The sequence below is a fragment of the Macrosteles quadrilineatus genome, unplaced genomic scaffold, assembly GCF_028750875.1.
Source record: "Macrosteles quadrilineatus isolate MER2022 unplaced genomic scaffold, UCM_ALF_1.0 Scaffold_1__1_contigs__length_201487025, whole genome shotgun sequence".
NCBI classification, from domain to species: Eukaryota; Metazoa; Arthropoda; class Insecta; order Hemiptera; family Cicadellidae; genus Macrosteles; species Macrosteles quadrilineatus.
Genome location: NW_026542594.1, coordinates 157,971,976 through 157,990,017, shown reverse-complemented (window position 1 = coordinate 157,990,017; position 18,042 = coordinate 157,971,976). Strand labels below are relative to the sequence as shown.

General features: G+C 37.2%; 2 protein-coding genes across 6 annotated transcripts in view; one reads left to right on the top strand and one right to left on the bottom strand.

Moving 5' to 3' along the window:
* Positions 1-2,581, bottom strand: part of LOC128988364 (lysine-specific demethylase 3A-like) — a 170,488-nt gene extending 167,907 nt beyond the window's left edge. For both annotated transcript variants that reach the window (XM_054409591.1, XM_054409602.1), the window contains exon 1: positions 2,373-2,581. In XM_054409591.1, coding sequence (XP_054265566.1) covers positions 2,373-2,528 — 156 coding nt within the window. In that variant the 5' untranslated portion in view covers positions 2,529-2,581. The remainder of the gene's footprint in view (positions 1-2,372) is intronic.
* A 193-nt stretch (positions 2,582-2,774) lies between these two features.
* LOC128988340 (receptor expression-enhancing protein 1) overlaps positions 2,775-18,042 on the top strand; it is a 42,233-nt gene continuing 26,965 nt past the window's right edge. For all 4 annotated transcript variants that reach the window (XM_054409573.1, XM_054409554.1, XM_054409562.1 and 1 more), the window contains exons 1-4: positions 2,775-2,924; positions 14,068-14,140; positions 15,417-15,496; positions 16,404-16,524. In XM_054409573.1, coding sequence (XP_054265548.1) covers positions 2,893-2,924; positions 14,068-14,140; positions 15,417-15,496; positions 16,404-16,524 — 306 coding nt within the window. In that variant the 5' untranslated portion in view covers positions 2,775-2,892. The remainder of the gene's footprint in view (positions 2,925-14,067; positions 14,141-15,416; positions 15,497-16,403; positions 16,525-18,042) is intronic.

The window sequence follows — 18,042 nt, the reverse complement described above, 5'->3', positions numbered from 1 at the left end:
TAACCGGACAATGTTTATCAGCACATCGGTTTAACCGGACAAGATTGACAGGACGTGAACGATATAGGCCTACTGATATGACTTTTTTCATGGAAAAGATTTGAGACTAGGGATCGCATGACTAATTTTTTTTTTTTACGTATGGATCATTGTGCCTATCACTATAGCTTATACAGCATGTTAGAAAAGTTACCGGAAGGTTTAATATTGTAAGCCATTATTTAAAAGGGGGGTTTCACATTTCTATTTGGAGGCAACTGTTTTGACTGCCATTTTTGAGGATTTTCGAGAATTGCATAACTAATTAAGTAATATTTGGGGAAATTTTATTCTCTTTTTTTATTTATTTGTATACGGTATAACACCATTTTTACAGGGTTGACATGCTGATCAGATACAATATTGAAAGATCCTAATTAAATTTTCTTCCCTTCTGCCTTTTCTCATGCTCTTTTACTTTTTTTGTTATTTTGCAGGATTTATTGAAAGGCAGATAGGGACTAACATCACATGCTAATGGAAAAAAACTGGTTAAATAGCAAGCATAACAATGGATAGAATTGGTAACAATAACAATCGATAAATCATTATCATCATCTTCCAGGATATTACCCTTCACTTTGGTCAATTCAATCTTCTTCCATTTAAAAGTTATTTGCAAAAAATCTTAGAACAACCCTCGAATTATTTATAGTGGTGAAAAAATAATGAGTCAGAGAAATACCTATTTTGTTAAACTTTGTACATTATCTAGGCCTATACAGAGTTATGCTGGACGGAATTTATTGATTAAAAGGTCAATGGAAAGCTTAATAAAATGGAGATTTGCAAATAATTATGAAAGTTTGATATTCTAAACATTAATGGCTGTACAGTTGGTTGCCGGTATGCATCATCTGATTAAATATGAAACTGAAACATGTGTTAATTTAATAGCTGATTCTTGTGTTGTTATTTCATTGACCGTTTTTAAGTTACCATAGGTACATGTTGTTGTTCACAATTTGATTCGCTCAAGTAGGCCTACCTAAAAACTTCAACCATAAGTTGAATTGACGTGGTGCCTGCCAGCTGAGCATTTTCAAATTTTAGCCTAATTACATTTAGCAATTTTTTTTGTCCGAAAAATTCCGGATATCACAGTAGGACTGCTTGCGCACTCAGTCGTCACCTGACGTGGGATTTGACCCTCGCTGCTACCACCTGTTTAAAGGACCCTCCCTGCACCTGCCTTCCCACTAGGTCACCGACCTAAATTCCTGAATTTTCAATCAAAATAGCAGTTATAAGTCAGTACGAAAGATGATTGATTGATGTAAATCTTGTTAAATATTTCTGAGTAAATTAATGTGACTCAGCTTTTAGGCTAGCCTATAATAGGCACTGTCCTACTTAGTCTTTAAGTTTATTGTTGCGATGATAAACTTAAACTTATGACTAAGGTCGGAAAAACAAACAATTCTGACAACTTAGCAGTAAAAAGCTTCTTTTAAATTTTTTTTAGAAATTTACTTTTTTAATTTAGAAATCTCATCGGGCTTAGTAACTTAATACATTACCCACTGCTCGCGATCAAACTTAGATACCTACTTTATTTATAACTCAGTCTAGGTACGATGTGATTATACATTTTGAAAAATACTATTTAACTTAGTAAGGCCTAACTCAGCGTACAGTACCGGTAGGTAAATTAGCCCAAGTTACCAAAATATTCTTTAAACTTCAACTTTCTTCAACTTTAAACTTTCTTTAAACTTCTTTAACTTCAAGTAAGTTATAAGTTATGTACCGGTACCTTAACTTATTTATTGGAAAGGATAACTTAATCTTCCAATTGTGTCTTGATGTGAACAACTTGCATAAATAACTTACAGTTAAGTAATAATAGGTTACAGTAAGCCTAACTTAAGGTTCTTAACTTAAGTTAACACTAATAAGTTAAGGATAAGTTATATTTTTGTAGTTATGAGCATTTAACTTAACTTACTTACTTTAACTTTGGCTTACTTATTGATATTGGACAATGTGTTAAGTTAATGGATAACTTAGGTTATAAAAACCAATTAACTTAAGTTATTGTTTTTGTAACTTTAGCCTATCCAAAAAGGAATAACTTAGGCTACATGAGTCCAAATTAAATAACTTATTAAGAATAATTTCTACAATAAACTTAGCTTGGCTTAATTAACTTAACATAATAATTAAACTTAATTGAAACTACAGTAACTTAGGCCTAAGTTAAGTTAATAAGTAAGCACTTTGAAATTATTGAGATTAGGTGAAAAATTTAAATAATTAGGCCTATACATTTAAACTGAGATAGAAATTTAATTTAAATAAAAAAACTATAAGCACTAAAATCCAAATCCTACCTGTAAATCCTTGTGTTTGTTATCCTTATGACTTGCAGCACGTACAACTCCCGCCCTCCATCCCCACTCACTTATTTTTGATAATTTTAACTTTGTAAAACCACTAACAGACAAAAAACGTTTACCTACTATTTCATCTCTATATCTGAAGGCCATTATATACACTTTTTTAACATATTCAATTCACAAAACTCCACAAATGTCAAACTTTATCATCACTACACATTTGACACTTGTACACCACCACGACTCGCGCCTTGATACTTGAGAAAATACTGTGCAGCCGGTGCACGAAGACCTACATTAGATTCCGCCTCTGTAGGACGACGAAAAGTAGTTCCATATCACGTGACCACAACAACGTTTACGTCACAGATACAGACAGCCCCAACCAAGAAGCAAGCAGCTTTTCAAATATGGCTGTTGGATAGCGAATTGCCTCTCAACTGAAGAGCTGGTGCTTTCAAGACTTTTGTTCTGTGATTTATATTGTTACAATCTGCTTTGATGCTTCCAAACTATGATATCTGCAATAATATCACGTTTAGTGATGTAAGTATATAATAAGTATTATTGTTATTATTAGCAGTTCTTTTTCGAACGTAATGGTCTTTCTTTACATGAACGGTTTTCATTGTTTGCCTGTTGCTACGGGTTAAAAATATCCCCTCTGTACCTGATCATACACGAATGAAATGAAATAATTATTTCTATAAGCCTAGGTATTGTCATACATTAAAGAACAGTTGTTTTCAATCAGTGGTCAAATCGATTCTATCATTGTGCTCTGTTTTTAAAACCTAACTTGAAGGCCTAGCCTAAAGCTCTTAAAACCTAGGCCATAAGACAATTCCCAAAATAGAATGCATCAGAGGCTAGGCTAGGCTCATTCTAATTTGCTATCAAGGTTTCTCGTATTATGCAGTGCTAAGGCAACCTCTTTTAAGTTATCCTGGGTACAGTTCTTAACTAAGTAGGCTAACTTATGCTAACATAACTTAATATCAATTGGAAACATCGATTAAGCTTAATAACTTAATCAGTATTTTGGTATTTCTGAACTTTCTTTTAAACGTTTTTGGTACTACAGTTTCTTAACTGGGCTATGCTAATATTGATTGAAACTATCGATTCGATTAGTAAAACCTTCATGCGATTTTTTAACCATCAGCAAGTTCAGGGTGTCCACAAAAAATTTGTCATTAATTTCCATGACTATCCATGACCATTTACCATTGATTTCCATGACTCACGAACTTTACATGCAAATTACAATATAACATACACACACAAATAATACTGCCTGGACATGTTATTTTGCAGAAAATACTGAAATATGTAATAACAGATAACAATGGAGTAGGTACAATAGGTACAACAGTGAACTAAAAGAAACCGAAAACTCATAGAATAATACAACTATAATAAATTGAATTGTCGAACATTTGTGAAAAATCCTGAAAAATGCTTCAACAGTCCGGGTTACGGCTGACTAGATCATTGAATGGTCCCCTCAAATACATCCATAATTGGAAATTTCCACGACTTTCCATGACTTCTTGCCTATTTCCCTGACTTTCAATGACCAAAATTTTTTTCCATGACTATCCCTGACTTTCCAGAATGTGGACACCCTGAGTTTGGTTGGTTAGGTTAGGTTATGATAGTTTTATTTTATAATTGATATATTTAAAAAATATCGATTATTAATCAATATTTTCAATTCGATAGTTTCAATCAATATTAGCATAGCCCAGTTAAGTTACTTAAGAAACTGTAGGCCTACGCAAATTTTTTAAACCATTCCTACAATCTTGATAAACAAGAAAATACCTTTATAACATTTTTTTAAGGCGCAGAATTCACAGCAAATAGTGAAAATATACGGAACTGCTTTCTCAATGCGCGGAGCATATCGCACGTCAAGAAACAAGGAGCGGAGTGAAACAGACCGGTGACTACCGGTACTTACTCTTGGGCACCTATTTGTGTTGCCAGCTGATGAGAAATAAGGATTTAAGTTAACCCTCCGCGCGTCAGCCGCCCGATTTCGGGCGGGTCCGTCTGGGCCAGCAGCGTCACCCGCCCGAAAACGGGCGGGTCTGCAAACTCTTCGTTTCGTTGATTTTAAAGCCGTTCAAGCGCTAGAATCGGGTCACTATCTTTACTCTACGTTTAGGGGGATTGCTAGGCTTCATGACAAAACCATATGACGGCCGTTTACTACTGGTCTGTGACTAAAAATCAGAGCATCTGTTAGTTTGTGATGTCGTCATTTGTTGTGGTTACGGTTACGTGAGTTGTCGTGAGTTTGTTTTGGTTTATGTTTACAAAATGTGTGATGATTTGAGATCTAGTGAAATTAGGGAATTGTTGAATGAAGAAATAAGTGATATTGACGATGATAATGTTGAAGATGACTTCGATTTAGGTTTACCGCCTCAGAATATTGATTCAGACTCAGAATCGTTACTGGACTTTTCAAGTGGAAGTGGGGAGGAATACATTCCTGATTACGATGATTTGGACACTAGTGATAGGGAGCAAGATGTTGATGATCCAGGGGAGCCTGAAGTACCTGTAAGTGTGCCTAGTAATGATGTACCTAGCAGTAGTAAGCCTAGGCCTAAGAAGAAAAAAGGTCCTCCAAATTTGCTCTGGATTCGAGTTTATCCACCAGAACCTGAAAAGGAGATCGAATCAAAATTTACTAGGAGGAACACTGGCATACAAAATCTCCCACCTAGAAATAGTAGTTGTATTGAATACTTCTATCTTTTCTTTACCCAGGCTATCTGGAACATAATTTGTCAGTGTACAAATGCGTCGGCAAGGAAAGCGCTTCAAAGACAAAACTTGTCCCCACAATCAAGAATAAAAAGATGGACTGACTGTACTGTTGCAGACATAAAGAGGTTTTTTGGGTTGTTCATAAACATGGGGATTTGGAAACTCAAGAACATAACAGGCTACTGGGATACGAGAGAATCTCAGTCGCACCCATTTTTTGCTAAGACGATGAGCTACAACAAGTTCGCATTAATTTTGTGGAACCTCCAACTTACCAACAACAATGGACATCCAAGAGGCCATCCAGAATTCGACCACTGGTTCAAAGTAAGATATCTGTTAGACCATTTAAACAGAGCTTTCAAAAAGTATTTTGTCCCCGGACAGAATGTATGCCTGGACGAGAGCCTTATAGGCATGAAAAACCGTTGTTCTTACATACAATACCTCCCGAAAAAAAAACACAAGCAGTTTGGAATCAAAAAATTTGAGACCTGTGATTCTGCCACTAACTATGTCTTGCACCTTGAAATGTACAGTGGAGCAGATTTCTTGATCGATAAACCAGGGCCATTTGTACAAAAATGTGTGTTAGAGGTAATGGAGAAAAGTGGTCTCCTCGACAAAGGCCATCATCTGTTCACCGATCAATTTTACACTAAAGTACCTCTAGCATTAAAGTTACATGAAAGAAACACCTACCTTACTGGAACTATAAATAAGAATTCTCAGTATCTTGCAACAACACTGAAGAATACTGAATTGGAAGCTGGACAAACTCTGTACTTCAGGCATAAAGATGTCCTTCTCGTTTCGTTCAAGCAGAACGCGTCAAGAAAATCGGTTTTTGCCCTGACCACTGCTTGCCACGCCGAGGACAAACTTGTCCAGAGCAAAAAAGGGCAACAAGCAGTAAAACCTGTTCTTATCCATAGATACAACCAATACATGGGTGGGGTAGATGTAAGTGATAAAAGTATCTACCACACCTCATGCACTCGCCCGACGAAGAAATATTGGAAGAGAATCTTCTATAATTTACTGGATATTGCGCTTTTCAACTCATATGTGTTGTATTCGTTGAATACTGACAAGCCAAAGAGTAGAAAGGATTATTTAGTTGATATTGTGGAAACCCTGGCTAATACAAGAGACATAGGTCCGACTGCAGGACCATCAGGAGACACCGCGCACCAAATGCAGCAAGTGCCTAACAAATCAAACAGAGTATGTGCTGTATGCTGCAGAAAGGCTACATACTGGTGTCCAGGCTGCAATGTAGGCATCCACAAAGAGTGTTTTCATCTACTTCAGCACTATTGGAGGCCTTTACAAGCCAAAAAGAAGAAGAAAGTGTCGGAACTCCAGTAGGTCTAAACGAACCCCAGGCAGTGCGGTTTTTAGTCTTGTATATAGTTGTTTAATTTTTATTTTTTTCCGTAATTTGTGATGTAACCCTTATCAAAGTGTATATTTTTTTGTTTGCAAGTGAACTATGAACAAAATGCTGGTATCTTGGATTTTTGAGTTAGTGTATATAGAGTTTTTTACATAGGGGGAAACCAAGTGTTTATATACATTTTTTGACAACTTTCGGATTCGGACCTATACCAGAGACCTGATAAATAAGGTAAGGATATCAAATATGTATTTTTTAGATAGGCCAGTTTGTCTAGTTTTAGAAAATGTGTAACCTTTTACCTGCCAGTCATTATTTATATATTTTATTTTGTTTGAACTAAAACCTTGCATAATCACTGAAAATCGCTGCGTTTTTTTATCGTGTATATAGTTGTTTAATTTTTAGTTTTTTCTATAATTTGTGAATTAACCCCTAACAAAGTATATATTTTCTTGTTTGCAAGAAAATTTGGAACAAAATGTATATCTTGGATTTTTGAGTAAGTACACCTTGAGGTTTTTACATAGGGGGTCAACAAGTATATATATAATTTTTTTTGCAACTTTCGGATTCGGACCCATACCAGAGACCTGATAAATAAGGTAGGGATATCAAATATGTATTTTTTAGATAGGCCAGTTTGTCTAGTTTTAGAAAATGTACAACATTATACCTGTTAGTTAATTTTTATTTATTTTATTTTATTTTAACTAAAACTTTGCTATATCACTGAAAACCGCTTGACCTTTTGAGGTCATATAATGGACCCTTGGAGGGTTAATAAGCGATATATTGAACCGCATCAAAAACAATATTTAATCCGATAATACCTCACAGGTTATACCTACGTTGAATACTGTGGTGTCATGACTGTTAGTATCTTAACTTAGTATTGTTCCTCTCAGTCAGCGAAGCTGAGGTGATGTCAATGTATGGCCTGGCAAAAACAGCGCTAGAGCTTGTGCGTTTCCTGGTGAAGCCTGGGGGTAGGGTTGAAGCCCATACAAAACCGGTTTTGAGCCACTCTCACCCCCTACCCCCCAGGCTTCACCAAGAAACGCACGAGCTCTACCATATTGATCATGAGGTTGTAACGTGCCTATTTTGAGGGGGGGTCAAACTAGCCTACTCCTATGTCTAGCCTATCCCTAAGCATAGCCTACCAGCCCTAACTAAGGTTATACAAGGACGACAAGCACGAGCAACGGGCAGGGGACCAATGCCCCCACGTAGTACGTCACATTTATGGCGCCCGAACGAACGACGGCAACGAAAGGTATTCCTGCAACGAGCAGGATACCAATACGACAACAGTGACAGGGGTCCGTGCGATGAGCCGGATTCCCAGACGACAGCACCGACAGGGATCTGCGTGAGAAACCAGATGCCCCGACGACAGCGGCGACGAATGGGAAGTATGACTTGACTCTGCAGTTGCAATCGACGGTGGTCACAACAGACCCAGCCTGCAACGACGGCCAGGTGAGGCCGGATGAGCCCCAGCCTACTATGACGAGTGGGGGGGCGGAATGAGCCTCAGCCTGTGGCTGTGACGACAGGAGGGCGACAGTGGACCCCAGACTACAACGGCAGACGGAGTCAACCCATACTTGGTGTGCAGAACCCAAGTGCCTGGCTGGATGTCGTGTGCTGAACACGAAGACGATTTCGGGGGTGGCGACTAGCTTCCATGGAAGGCCACCACGTCTCACTGCGGTGGAAGGGGCAGTGACCGGTCCGTGAGGATTAATCCGGACTACGGGGACATCTGTGTGATGAACCAGATGCTCGAGATCTCCGACGCGGTAAACCTCAGCCAAGGCGACGGCACGGCTGAGCGTGAAAGTAACATCTTGACGCGAACCCTGGAAGGCCAACCCAAATCTCCGTACTGAGGCCTATCCGGAAACTAAATGTGCTGTATAGCACGTGGTACTTAAACCTGGCATGTAAACTAGTGTTATATGTTTCAGTGTGGGAAAAGTACGTCACAAGGTCTCTCTAGAATCTGTCTCATTCCCTCTATGTTGGGTCTAGGTTTTAAAATGCCCCGGTGTGTTTCTTGCACAAGGAGAAGTCACATTTGTCGGCCTACGTCTTGCACATATCAGACAGTAATTTCTTTGTCTCTCGATTTTAATAGTGACGTAGCCTGGGGGTCCGGACACCCTCCTTCCGGTCTTAAATATAATATTTTTTTGTTAAATAAAATGTAAAATTATATAATCATACTATATTGACTTTGACTTGTATTGACTTTGGGGTTGATAATTTTCAATGCCAAGAGAGCTAAAAAAGACCGTTTTAGGGCCTATTTTTTAAAAAAATGTCCCGGACCCACCCCCTTTTATTGGACCCCTGGTCTGTCGACCCCCCTATTTTGAAATTCCGGCTACGTCACTGATTTAATCGAGATCGTTACTAATGGTCTTGAAAAAGACCGTTTAAGTAGATCGATTCATTTTTTGAAGTCTTCCGGTTGAAGAAGGATTTGCTGCTGAGATGTCAACGTTGCCCGGGTTGCGCCCGATTGTGATGTTTGGACTTGATTGGACTTTTTACCATGTGGGCAAATTCACTCTTTGCAATGCTGAGCTTTTCAGGGGCAGTCTTCGTGGTCGACATAATACAGGAGGTCCTGGAGTCGTGTGTATGTGATGTACTGTCTGGTGTTCACTTCTCGAGGCAATCCTGGAGGACGAGTAATTTCAGAGAATTCTGTAATTTTAGAATTATTTAGGGAATTTTAGAGAGGGGAGATGTAGTGACTACAGATTTTACGCTACTTTGAGTCATAACGGAAAGTTGTCCTCCTGTAAAAAAGTCCAGCAGCATTGTAAAGTCGTAACAAATGACAGTCAGGAAGCAAATGGTAGGTAGTAAACTGAGGAAGTCCGAGCCAATGATTGGAACACTAACATCAGCAACTGTGAACTGCCATGCAAAACTACGGCGAAGGCCTAGGTCCAATGTCATAGAACAGGTTCATTAAGTCTTGATAGTACTACCTTTGGCGGCACTTAGTTCAAAGTCTGTAGATGTGCGACGGTCTCGTAGAAGACGCTTGAGTGCCAGAGATTGTGAGGCTGTTGCCTATTAAGAAATTTAATGGTGTAATTACAAAATGGTTAAAAAGTAAGGCTTTCTACACTGTAGATGAATTTTTAGACGCTAAGACTGATTGTATTATAGACTGACTGTGATGTATTTTTGCACTGACAATGCCTATTGTAACGTCATGTTATTTAATGGCAAATAAATATTCTTGATTCTTTGGATAACATGATACATCAGAGCCGGTGTCGATCAAAAACCAGAGTTTCGACTTTTGATTCAAGACCAAACTTCTGTGGCTGGGTGCTTGACAGTCAGCCGCTGCTGTTTCTGGCCGTCCTTTGAGTTTCCCACGTAAGGTCAAGGACATTTACATTTTGACGCGTGCTCACCAAATTTGGCATGATACCAGCAGATATGGCTTGTAGATTTGTGCTGATCTTGATTTGCGTTTTTTTATGTTTTCTTATCATGATTGGTCAAACGATTGTGCCAGAGGGATACTTGAAGTGTGTCAATCCTCTGCACCAGTCTTGCAATAGCAGCAGTGAGGTCGTCATTAGACTGTGTGTGTTCACTAGTTGCCGTAGCATTTACTGATACTTGTGGTGTACTTATAGAAACTTCTATGACTTTATCCGCTATATCTCCAAGTTATCAAGTGGAAGTTCATTTTGAGCTGTGATAATCTCTTGAATGTTAATAGGGAGACGATGTAGCCTAGTCAGAGTGCTCGAAGGATGTTGTCCTGTAGTTGGGTTGGACCGATCAGAGTACGTAGGTGGCGTAAGCTTGCAATATCTCCGATGTCTTCGTCGCTGGTCAACTTGCGAATGCATTGTTTTTCAATAGTAGACAGCCTTTCAATTAGCTTCGAACGAAGTTCCGTGTAACGATTCGTTGCAGGCGGATTTGTGATGATGTCCTCTACTTCCAGTGCTTAAGGAGTTTCAAGCTAACAAACGACGTAGTGGAACCGAGTGTCATCACCTGTGATCCCTAGAAAGTTAGAAAGTTCATTTTGTTGTTGTTGTAGATTCGCCAATTGAGCTTTGATTTCTTCTTGCGACATTGGTAATTATCGAGAAAGGAATATTGTTCTTGTCGTTGTCGTTGTTCAGTAACATTTTAACAATCCAGCAACAGCTGTTACATAATAAATATTGAAAAAAAGTAAAGATCAAAGGCATTAAGGCTGTGGCTAAGTTGACACCTCAAATTAGTCATTAGACCTAATAAATTCAGTATATTACTAGAGGTAGGTATTAAAATAAGAATTGATATTGACTGTTTGCTATTTATTATTAATATAATGTATTCCACTGACAGTATTTGACTTGACCGTGTTTTGGATTTGTTTATGACTTTTCTATCGTCAAGAAAAATACCTCCACCGCAGCAGACCGGCAGACTAGGCAAATTTCCATTTACCTGGCTGGAATTCCACTAAATTATTCCCTAACAATTGTTAGATTTATCTCCTATTTAAATATCATTAATTTTAGCGAGTACTTAGGTTTGCTGCCACAGGGAAGATAATGTCTGTGTGTTATTGAAGCTTAGTATGATGTTTAAACAAATTTGCCAAATTTTATTAAATTATGTCCATAGACTAGTTCTGCAACAGAACTAGTCTGCAGAACTAGTCTGCAGACTAATCTGACTGCAACAGTTCAGATTATCCTATCCTATCCTACTAACAGGTCCGTCACATGGGTGGGGCGACCAGGGCGATAGCCCCCAGCGCCGCGGACAGGGGGGTGCCACGGCAAAAGTAATTCAAAAAAATTGAAAAAATAAGGTTAGATGTACAAAAACGTTTTGGAAAGTTATGTATAACTGAATTTTGTATTCATTGAACAATAATACATATTATTTGACACCAATCCCTTATATTTTCAACGTTTTCCCAAATTAAATATTTTATGAAAATGGAGTTGTTTGCTCGATTTGCTAGTCCCTACTACTTTTAGTTAAGTTTCAATAATAGCCTAATATTGAACCCCACTGTGGAGTTGAAGACCCTGCCCCAACTTAATTATTTTAATATAGGCTAAATCAATATTGCAATGTGCAATTTCACCCAACCGGCTGACCTTGGGACTCTGACGATGACTCATGATAGAGACAATGACTTCAAATATGCACGTGTTGACGTGTCGCGACTCCTATAGCAGTCTCAGCTGAACTGTCAGCTTATTTTGATGAGTGATTACGAGTTATTTACGTGAATATTGTATCAGTGTACATTCAATTTGCACTGTATTAATTAATAACATACAGTACTTTTTATAGGTTTTAATACTTTCTTACATTATTGTATGGATTTGATTATCATAAATTAAAAATTATTTTCATCAAAGATTTAAGTAATTTAATCCCTGATGCCTGACTCTAGTATTTTTGTAAGGTAATTATATCCTTTAGGTGTCTGTTGTTGGGAATTAAATCGCAGATAGCGATGCCTTGCAACTTTGTATGTATTTGGGGGGGCGCCTGACAACATCCCACCCCGAGCGCCATTAAATCACTTGATGGCCCTGCCTACTAATATTATAAGTGAGAAAGATGTATGGATGGATGGATGGGTGTTTGTGACAAATAATCACAAAAAATACTAAACCGACAGGGTTGAAATTTGGTATGATGATAGCTCACATTCCCGATATAGACATACGTGTATTCTTATTTTAAAAATGCTTTCAGGCTCCGCCCCAGTGGCTCTGAAGTTTCCCATTTTAACCTTATGAGTATTCATATTTTATAGGAATTAAATAATTTTGTCAGCTATTTCAACTGCACAAGTTGGTACTATGATATGAAATAGCATTACAAAGTTATAAGGTTTACCACTATGGGTACAGCAATATTATTATTTTTTTGCAATATGACAACAGCTAATTTGAACCAATTAGTAACAAAAAGCTGTTGTACCATTCGGGAGATAATAAAAAAAGTTGTCTATCTATAAAATATAAAATAATCCTCATGTTATTCTTGTGGAAAATAAATAAACTGTTGTAGTTCATGTTTGTTAATGGATTTATTCTAATCAAATTTGACAATTTTATTTATTTCATACTAAACTAACATCATTTCAATAACCCCTGACTAGGCCCTACCTTCCCTTTAGCAGCTAACCTAAAGTACTCGTTAAACCAAGGTTTTTTTTTCATTTTTGTTGTTCTGCATTGGTGTAGACAATAAAAAAGGTTATTACCTGTGTCCATACCGGTCGATCCTATAGTATCCTTCACAGTAGATGAATTTAGGTGAATTTTATATCGCTATCATCAGTCCTAATATAAGTTCTTGATCTTCCCCATTACGGGTGCGCCTCAAAGTTTGGAGACACATACGTACGTTACACATAAAACCATTAACGTTGACGATCAAAAACGGATAACTGCGCGGTAGGCCGGCGGTCACGGGTATTTAAAACCTTTTTTTCAACGTTATTTAGATAGGGAATAAGTTTGACATTTTAAATGAGATATTTCAGTGAAATTCCAGTTAGGTTTAAATGGAAATTTGCTTAGTCTGCAAGTTTGCTGCGGCGTCGGTATTGTAGGTACAATTAAGTTTTAGACATTGGGGACCGTAAGACACTGCGAAATAGGCCTACCCGTACTATATCAATAATGCTTCCATATTTGAAATAGTACATTGTAGCGTCTTACCTAGTGTTTTAATTTTATGAAAACAGTCTGGAGGTAACATAGACAGTATTTCTTTTGTAATTAATTGAGACACAATAACAAAATAAAAAGCAATACCTAAGTATAACGATCATTTTTCAACATCAATTATTTAGAACAAAGTGAATGCGATGATTTTCAATAGATCTCTCGGTTACAAATTTAAAATTTCTTGTGAAGGGCATACTGGTTTGTGGTAACGAGGTAAGGTGTGTTTGTATATCTTCACTCCAAGTTAGTTTAAAGAAAAATTGCATAATTTTTATACTGCCATAAATTTTTTTAATCGAACTATCATTGTGTGAAAGTAAACAACATAGATAAGTTAGAATTAAATCAATTATTAGAGCAATGGTTACCATGTGTGGGAAGAAAGTGTGGCTGACATTGAGATGGGCTCTGGTCTCTGCTTGGCCAGTCAAGGCCAACACAGTGCCTTGTAAGTTGAGGAGTCAATTATGTAATTCTGCTAATTTTTCAGTTATCATGTCACTGGTGGTGGCAGAGTGTGGTGCTCGGTGCTCCACATAAGATTCAAGCTTCTTGACTTTGTAGGCTAGCGACTTGTGATTCTTCGGTCAGTGTTGTGTTGCCTTTCAATATAAACACATGGAGTGACCTACTGTGAGCATGAGACCGGTTCTTCTTGAAATAGTTAAAAAAAATTAAATCCTAGAAGTTATTTGATTTAATTCCTCATAATTCTGTGAGAACTGTTTTACACAATGGGGTTTTTTTATTCTGTTTTTAGACTGGTTTTTGGGACCCTTTATCCTGCTTATGCATCCTACAAGGCTGTTAGAACAAAGAATGTCAAAGAATATGTAAGTATGCCTGCAATCATTGGCTTTTGAGTTCTGGTGTAGATAATAGAGCAAAGATTATTGTTCCGGATATTTTTTTTTCTTGTAGAAAGTTGCAGTTAGTACGGTACTACTGGAAATAAACACTTGTGTTATATAAATATAGTCTGTTAAAGAGTTTTTTTTTTTTTTTTTTTTTTTATGGAATCGTAGTGTTGGTTTATTATTTATGAATTCCTATTTATGGAAAAACTTAGGCCTTTTGCAGATATTTTCATAAATATCAATAGGTACAATATCAGTATAAAAATGTGACAATAATTTATATTGTTAATGCCAAGCAAGAGTCACAACAAATAAGATTTTGTTATTAGAAAATGAACAGTAAAACAACTGATAACACTCAGGATTTATTTTGGTAAACTTGTTTGTACTTTTAAGACTAATTTAAGGCACGTCGCACACTGAGTCCGCTCAGTTCAGTCCGCTCAGCTCAGCTCAGGTCAGTCAGCTCAGTTCCGGCAGTTTTCCCACACACTGCGTCAGTTCGGTCCGCTCAGTTCAGTCGTTTTTAAGCGTGACAATCGCTAGTGGACGACATACACTGACATTGTTCACAAGTAAATTATTTGTGTCGAGATTTCCTATTTGTTATGAGTTCCCCCAGTAGTGACTAAGGAATAGCTGTAATGGCATTGGCTCTAGCTGCAGAAGAGGATGATAAAGTTGTCAGGAAAAAGAGACGATTATGGGTTAACAGTATCAATATATTTTCTATGTATCAATGATATTTCCTCCCACGCGGCCTCCTTTATTGTAATGTAGTAATCCTTGCGTGACAGGTCGTACAACAATGGATACGTCTCTACTACTGAGATCAGTCGTTCGTCGAAATTCTTATTTAATAAATATCACACAGTAGGCCTACTACGAACATGTGTCAAACCCCCTAAATTCAGTTGCACAATACTGACAGCTGTTTACTCTCCACTGCGCATGCGCGGCACCTCCGTTCCTTCCGTCGCTTCCGCCCAAATCGCTCGCCAACCGAAAACTGGCTGAGACGGACGGAGCGGACTGAACTGAGCGGACCCAGTGTGCGGCTCTACATTTGAATGCATAATTTTCGAAATCTGCGGAACGGACTGAGCTGAGCGGACTGAACTGAGCGGACCCAGTGTGCGACGTGCCTAAGTCCTGTTGTCAGCAAACCTAGACAAAATAGACTTAAAATAAATATTTTTTAATTCAATATTATTAAGTTTGTTTATTTGTTGAATTCACATGTTTTTTATAGGTAAAATGGATGATGTACTGGATAGTATTTGCTCTCTTCACATGTGCTGAAACTTTCACGGATTTGTTCCTAAGCTTCTGGTAAGTATTGCAAGAGTTGAGAAAGATTTATTTATGCCTAACTTAAAAGTTTACAAGTTTAAAAAGTCGCTACAAAAAGTATAACCAGTATCAAGTTTCAGATTTAATGTATTTTTTGGAAAGAACATGAAGTATCTGCAGCTTAATTTTAGTTCTGGAGATGCCAGAAATATTTAAATTGATTTATTTCCAATGTATCATCTCTAGCTATCTCACTTGGCATTAATTGGTGTTTTCTTTAAGATCAGTTTGTACCTGATAAAATTATGCCTGCAATTAAATGCTTAATGGATGATCATTTCGGTCTTTAGTTACATTTAACAAAAATTTAAGGAGTCTCAGGTCAAGATTTTTTTCATGAGACCTACAGTAATAGCTTATTTGCGATATTAAAAAAATTGTTAAAAGTAAATTTAGTTTGTGTTTGACTTGAGCTGCAACCTCGGATGATCCGAGGGCTTGGATAATCGAGAGCTTACTGTAGGTGTGTATCAGCTTTGAATATTGATAGAACAAGACAAAATCCATCTACATGTTAAAGTTTTTGTCGGTTTTTAACAAAATAAACATAGTTCAAGTGAGTCACCAACAGATTGCACTGATGTAAATTACTGATTTCTGTCGAATACACAGACTTTTTCACCAAGTCAAACTTTTAGGACAATTTATTGTACGCTTCTTTTATGTCACGTCAACATTCCCAGTAGTACAGAATAGGGTAGAAAATACAAGTTAGACCCTAGTGCAATCTATGTCACTCTAGCTTACAGAACTAAGTTATTTTTTGATAAGACATTGATAAGTCTATATGGATGGGATGTCTACTTCAGTATCCAATTAATAGTCAATGTTTTCAGATATGACTGTAGACATAGGTAGGCCTACTCATTAGCAGGCTGTGTTGCAGGTTCCCATTCTACTATGAGATCAAGATAGTGCTGGTGTTATGGCTGCTCTCTCCAGCCACCAAGGGGTCCAGTATTCTCTACCGAAACTTTGTCCACCCTGCTCTTACCAAACGAGAACAGGTAGGCTTATCATTTAATTTGGAGAAAACACACAAAATAGTAGAATAACTACTGCAAATTTTAAGCTGTTCGATAAGTTTGGTTGGTTAGGTTAGGTTGAGTCCACCCTGCTCTTACCAAACGAGAACAGGTAGGCTTATCATTTAATTTGGAGAAAACACACAAAATAGTAGAATAACTACTGCAAATTTTAAGCTGTTCGAGAAGTTTGGTTGGCTAGGTTAGGTTGACACTGTTCTAACCTAACCAAACCCAACTAAACTTTTCGAACACAGCTTAAAATTTGTTTTTTGAGTAACGGAACTAAAATTAACATTATCTCATTGTTGTGACAAAGTCAACAGTGATTCATTACCCCAGGTCGCTGCTGGAGACGCTACAGCGAACGGTTAAGCTCCCAGACAGATAAGATAAGTCCAACAACAATGCGGTTGTAAATACCTGGAAATGGTTCCATTCTACTATACAAAGTACTCTGTCATTGAAAAACTACGTTCTTCCAGAGATATTCAATAACTATGTTTGTTTCTACGTAGCAATTTAGTAGGCCTACCTGTTAAATCTGTAAAAACTCATATGACCAAACATTTTTACCATAAAACTATTTTGATCAATTATTAGATAATTGTATATGAACAAATCATCTGTATTATTTTCAAATTGTATCTCTAGTAAAGAGTGCATTTACACAACCAATGTTCAGTCACCGTCAAGGTACATTTTTTTTATTTTGTACTGGTATATTGCCATGTGATACGATCAAGTTTGTGGTATGATATCATGATATTTGATATCTTATGTTATTAGTGTACCTATATCAACTTGTTTTATCTAGTTTGCATCAAATTGAAAAGGTTATGGGCCCAGAGAGCTAAGTCCCAGTTAGTAATTGCCTTATTTATTGATCAAATTTAAAAGACTAGACTTACAAAATGTCAAGTAGTGAAAATGTATCTGTTTTACCTCAATTAACAAAAACTGAAGGAACTAATTTTGCCAATTGGAAGTTCAGATTAAAATTGTTTCTTGAGGATAAAGGAGTTGCTAATATTCTTTAAAATAAAGTAACAAAAAAAAAACAATAATTCATAGCCAAGGCTAATTTTTATAATTCAAGAGTTTAATTAATTACTGTATTACTCTGCCAAGTAAGGTAAATTTACATCAAATTGAAAAGAAATAACACGTGGTTAGGGGTAACATAAATCCTAAAAGATTTGAAAATGACCCTTGTTATCAAGGGTGTGGTTATTGAGGTACTAATCTATATGCACGCTTATTTTGTTGATGAAAATATCCGTATTTCATTTGTATATTTTCCATATGTTGCTATGCCAGACCAAAAGTGAAAAAGTAAACTTGAAAACAGTGCAGGAACTGGGTGTACAAGGGAGTGACTTGTAGCCTAGTTTGGCAGGAACCGTAAAATAACATGGGGATCGTATTTGTCACTGTGACCAAAAACACTCCCAGATGTGTTTGTTTTTCTGTCGTCGGCGGTCACTTGTCACTTAGTGT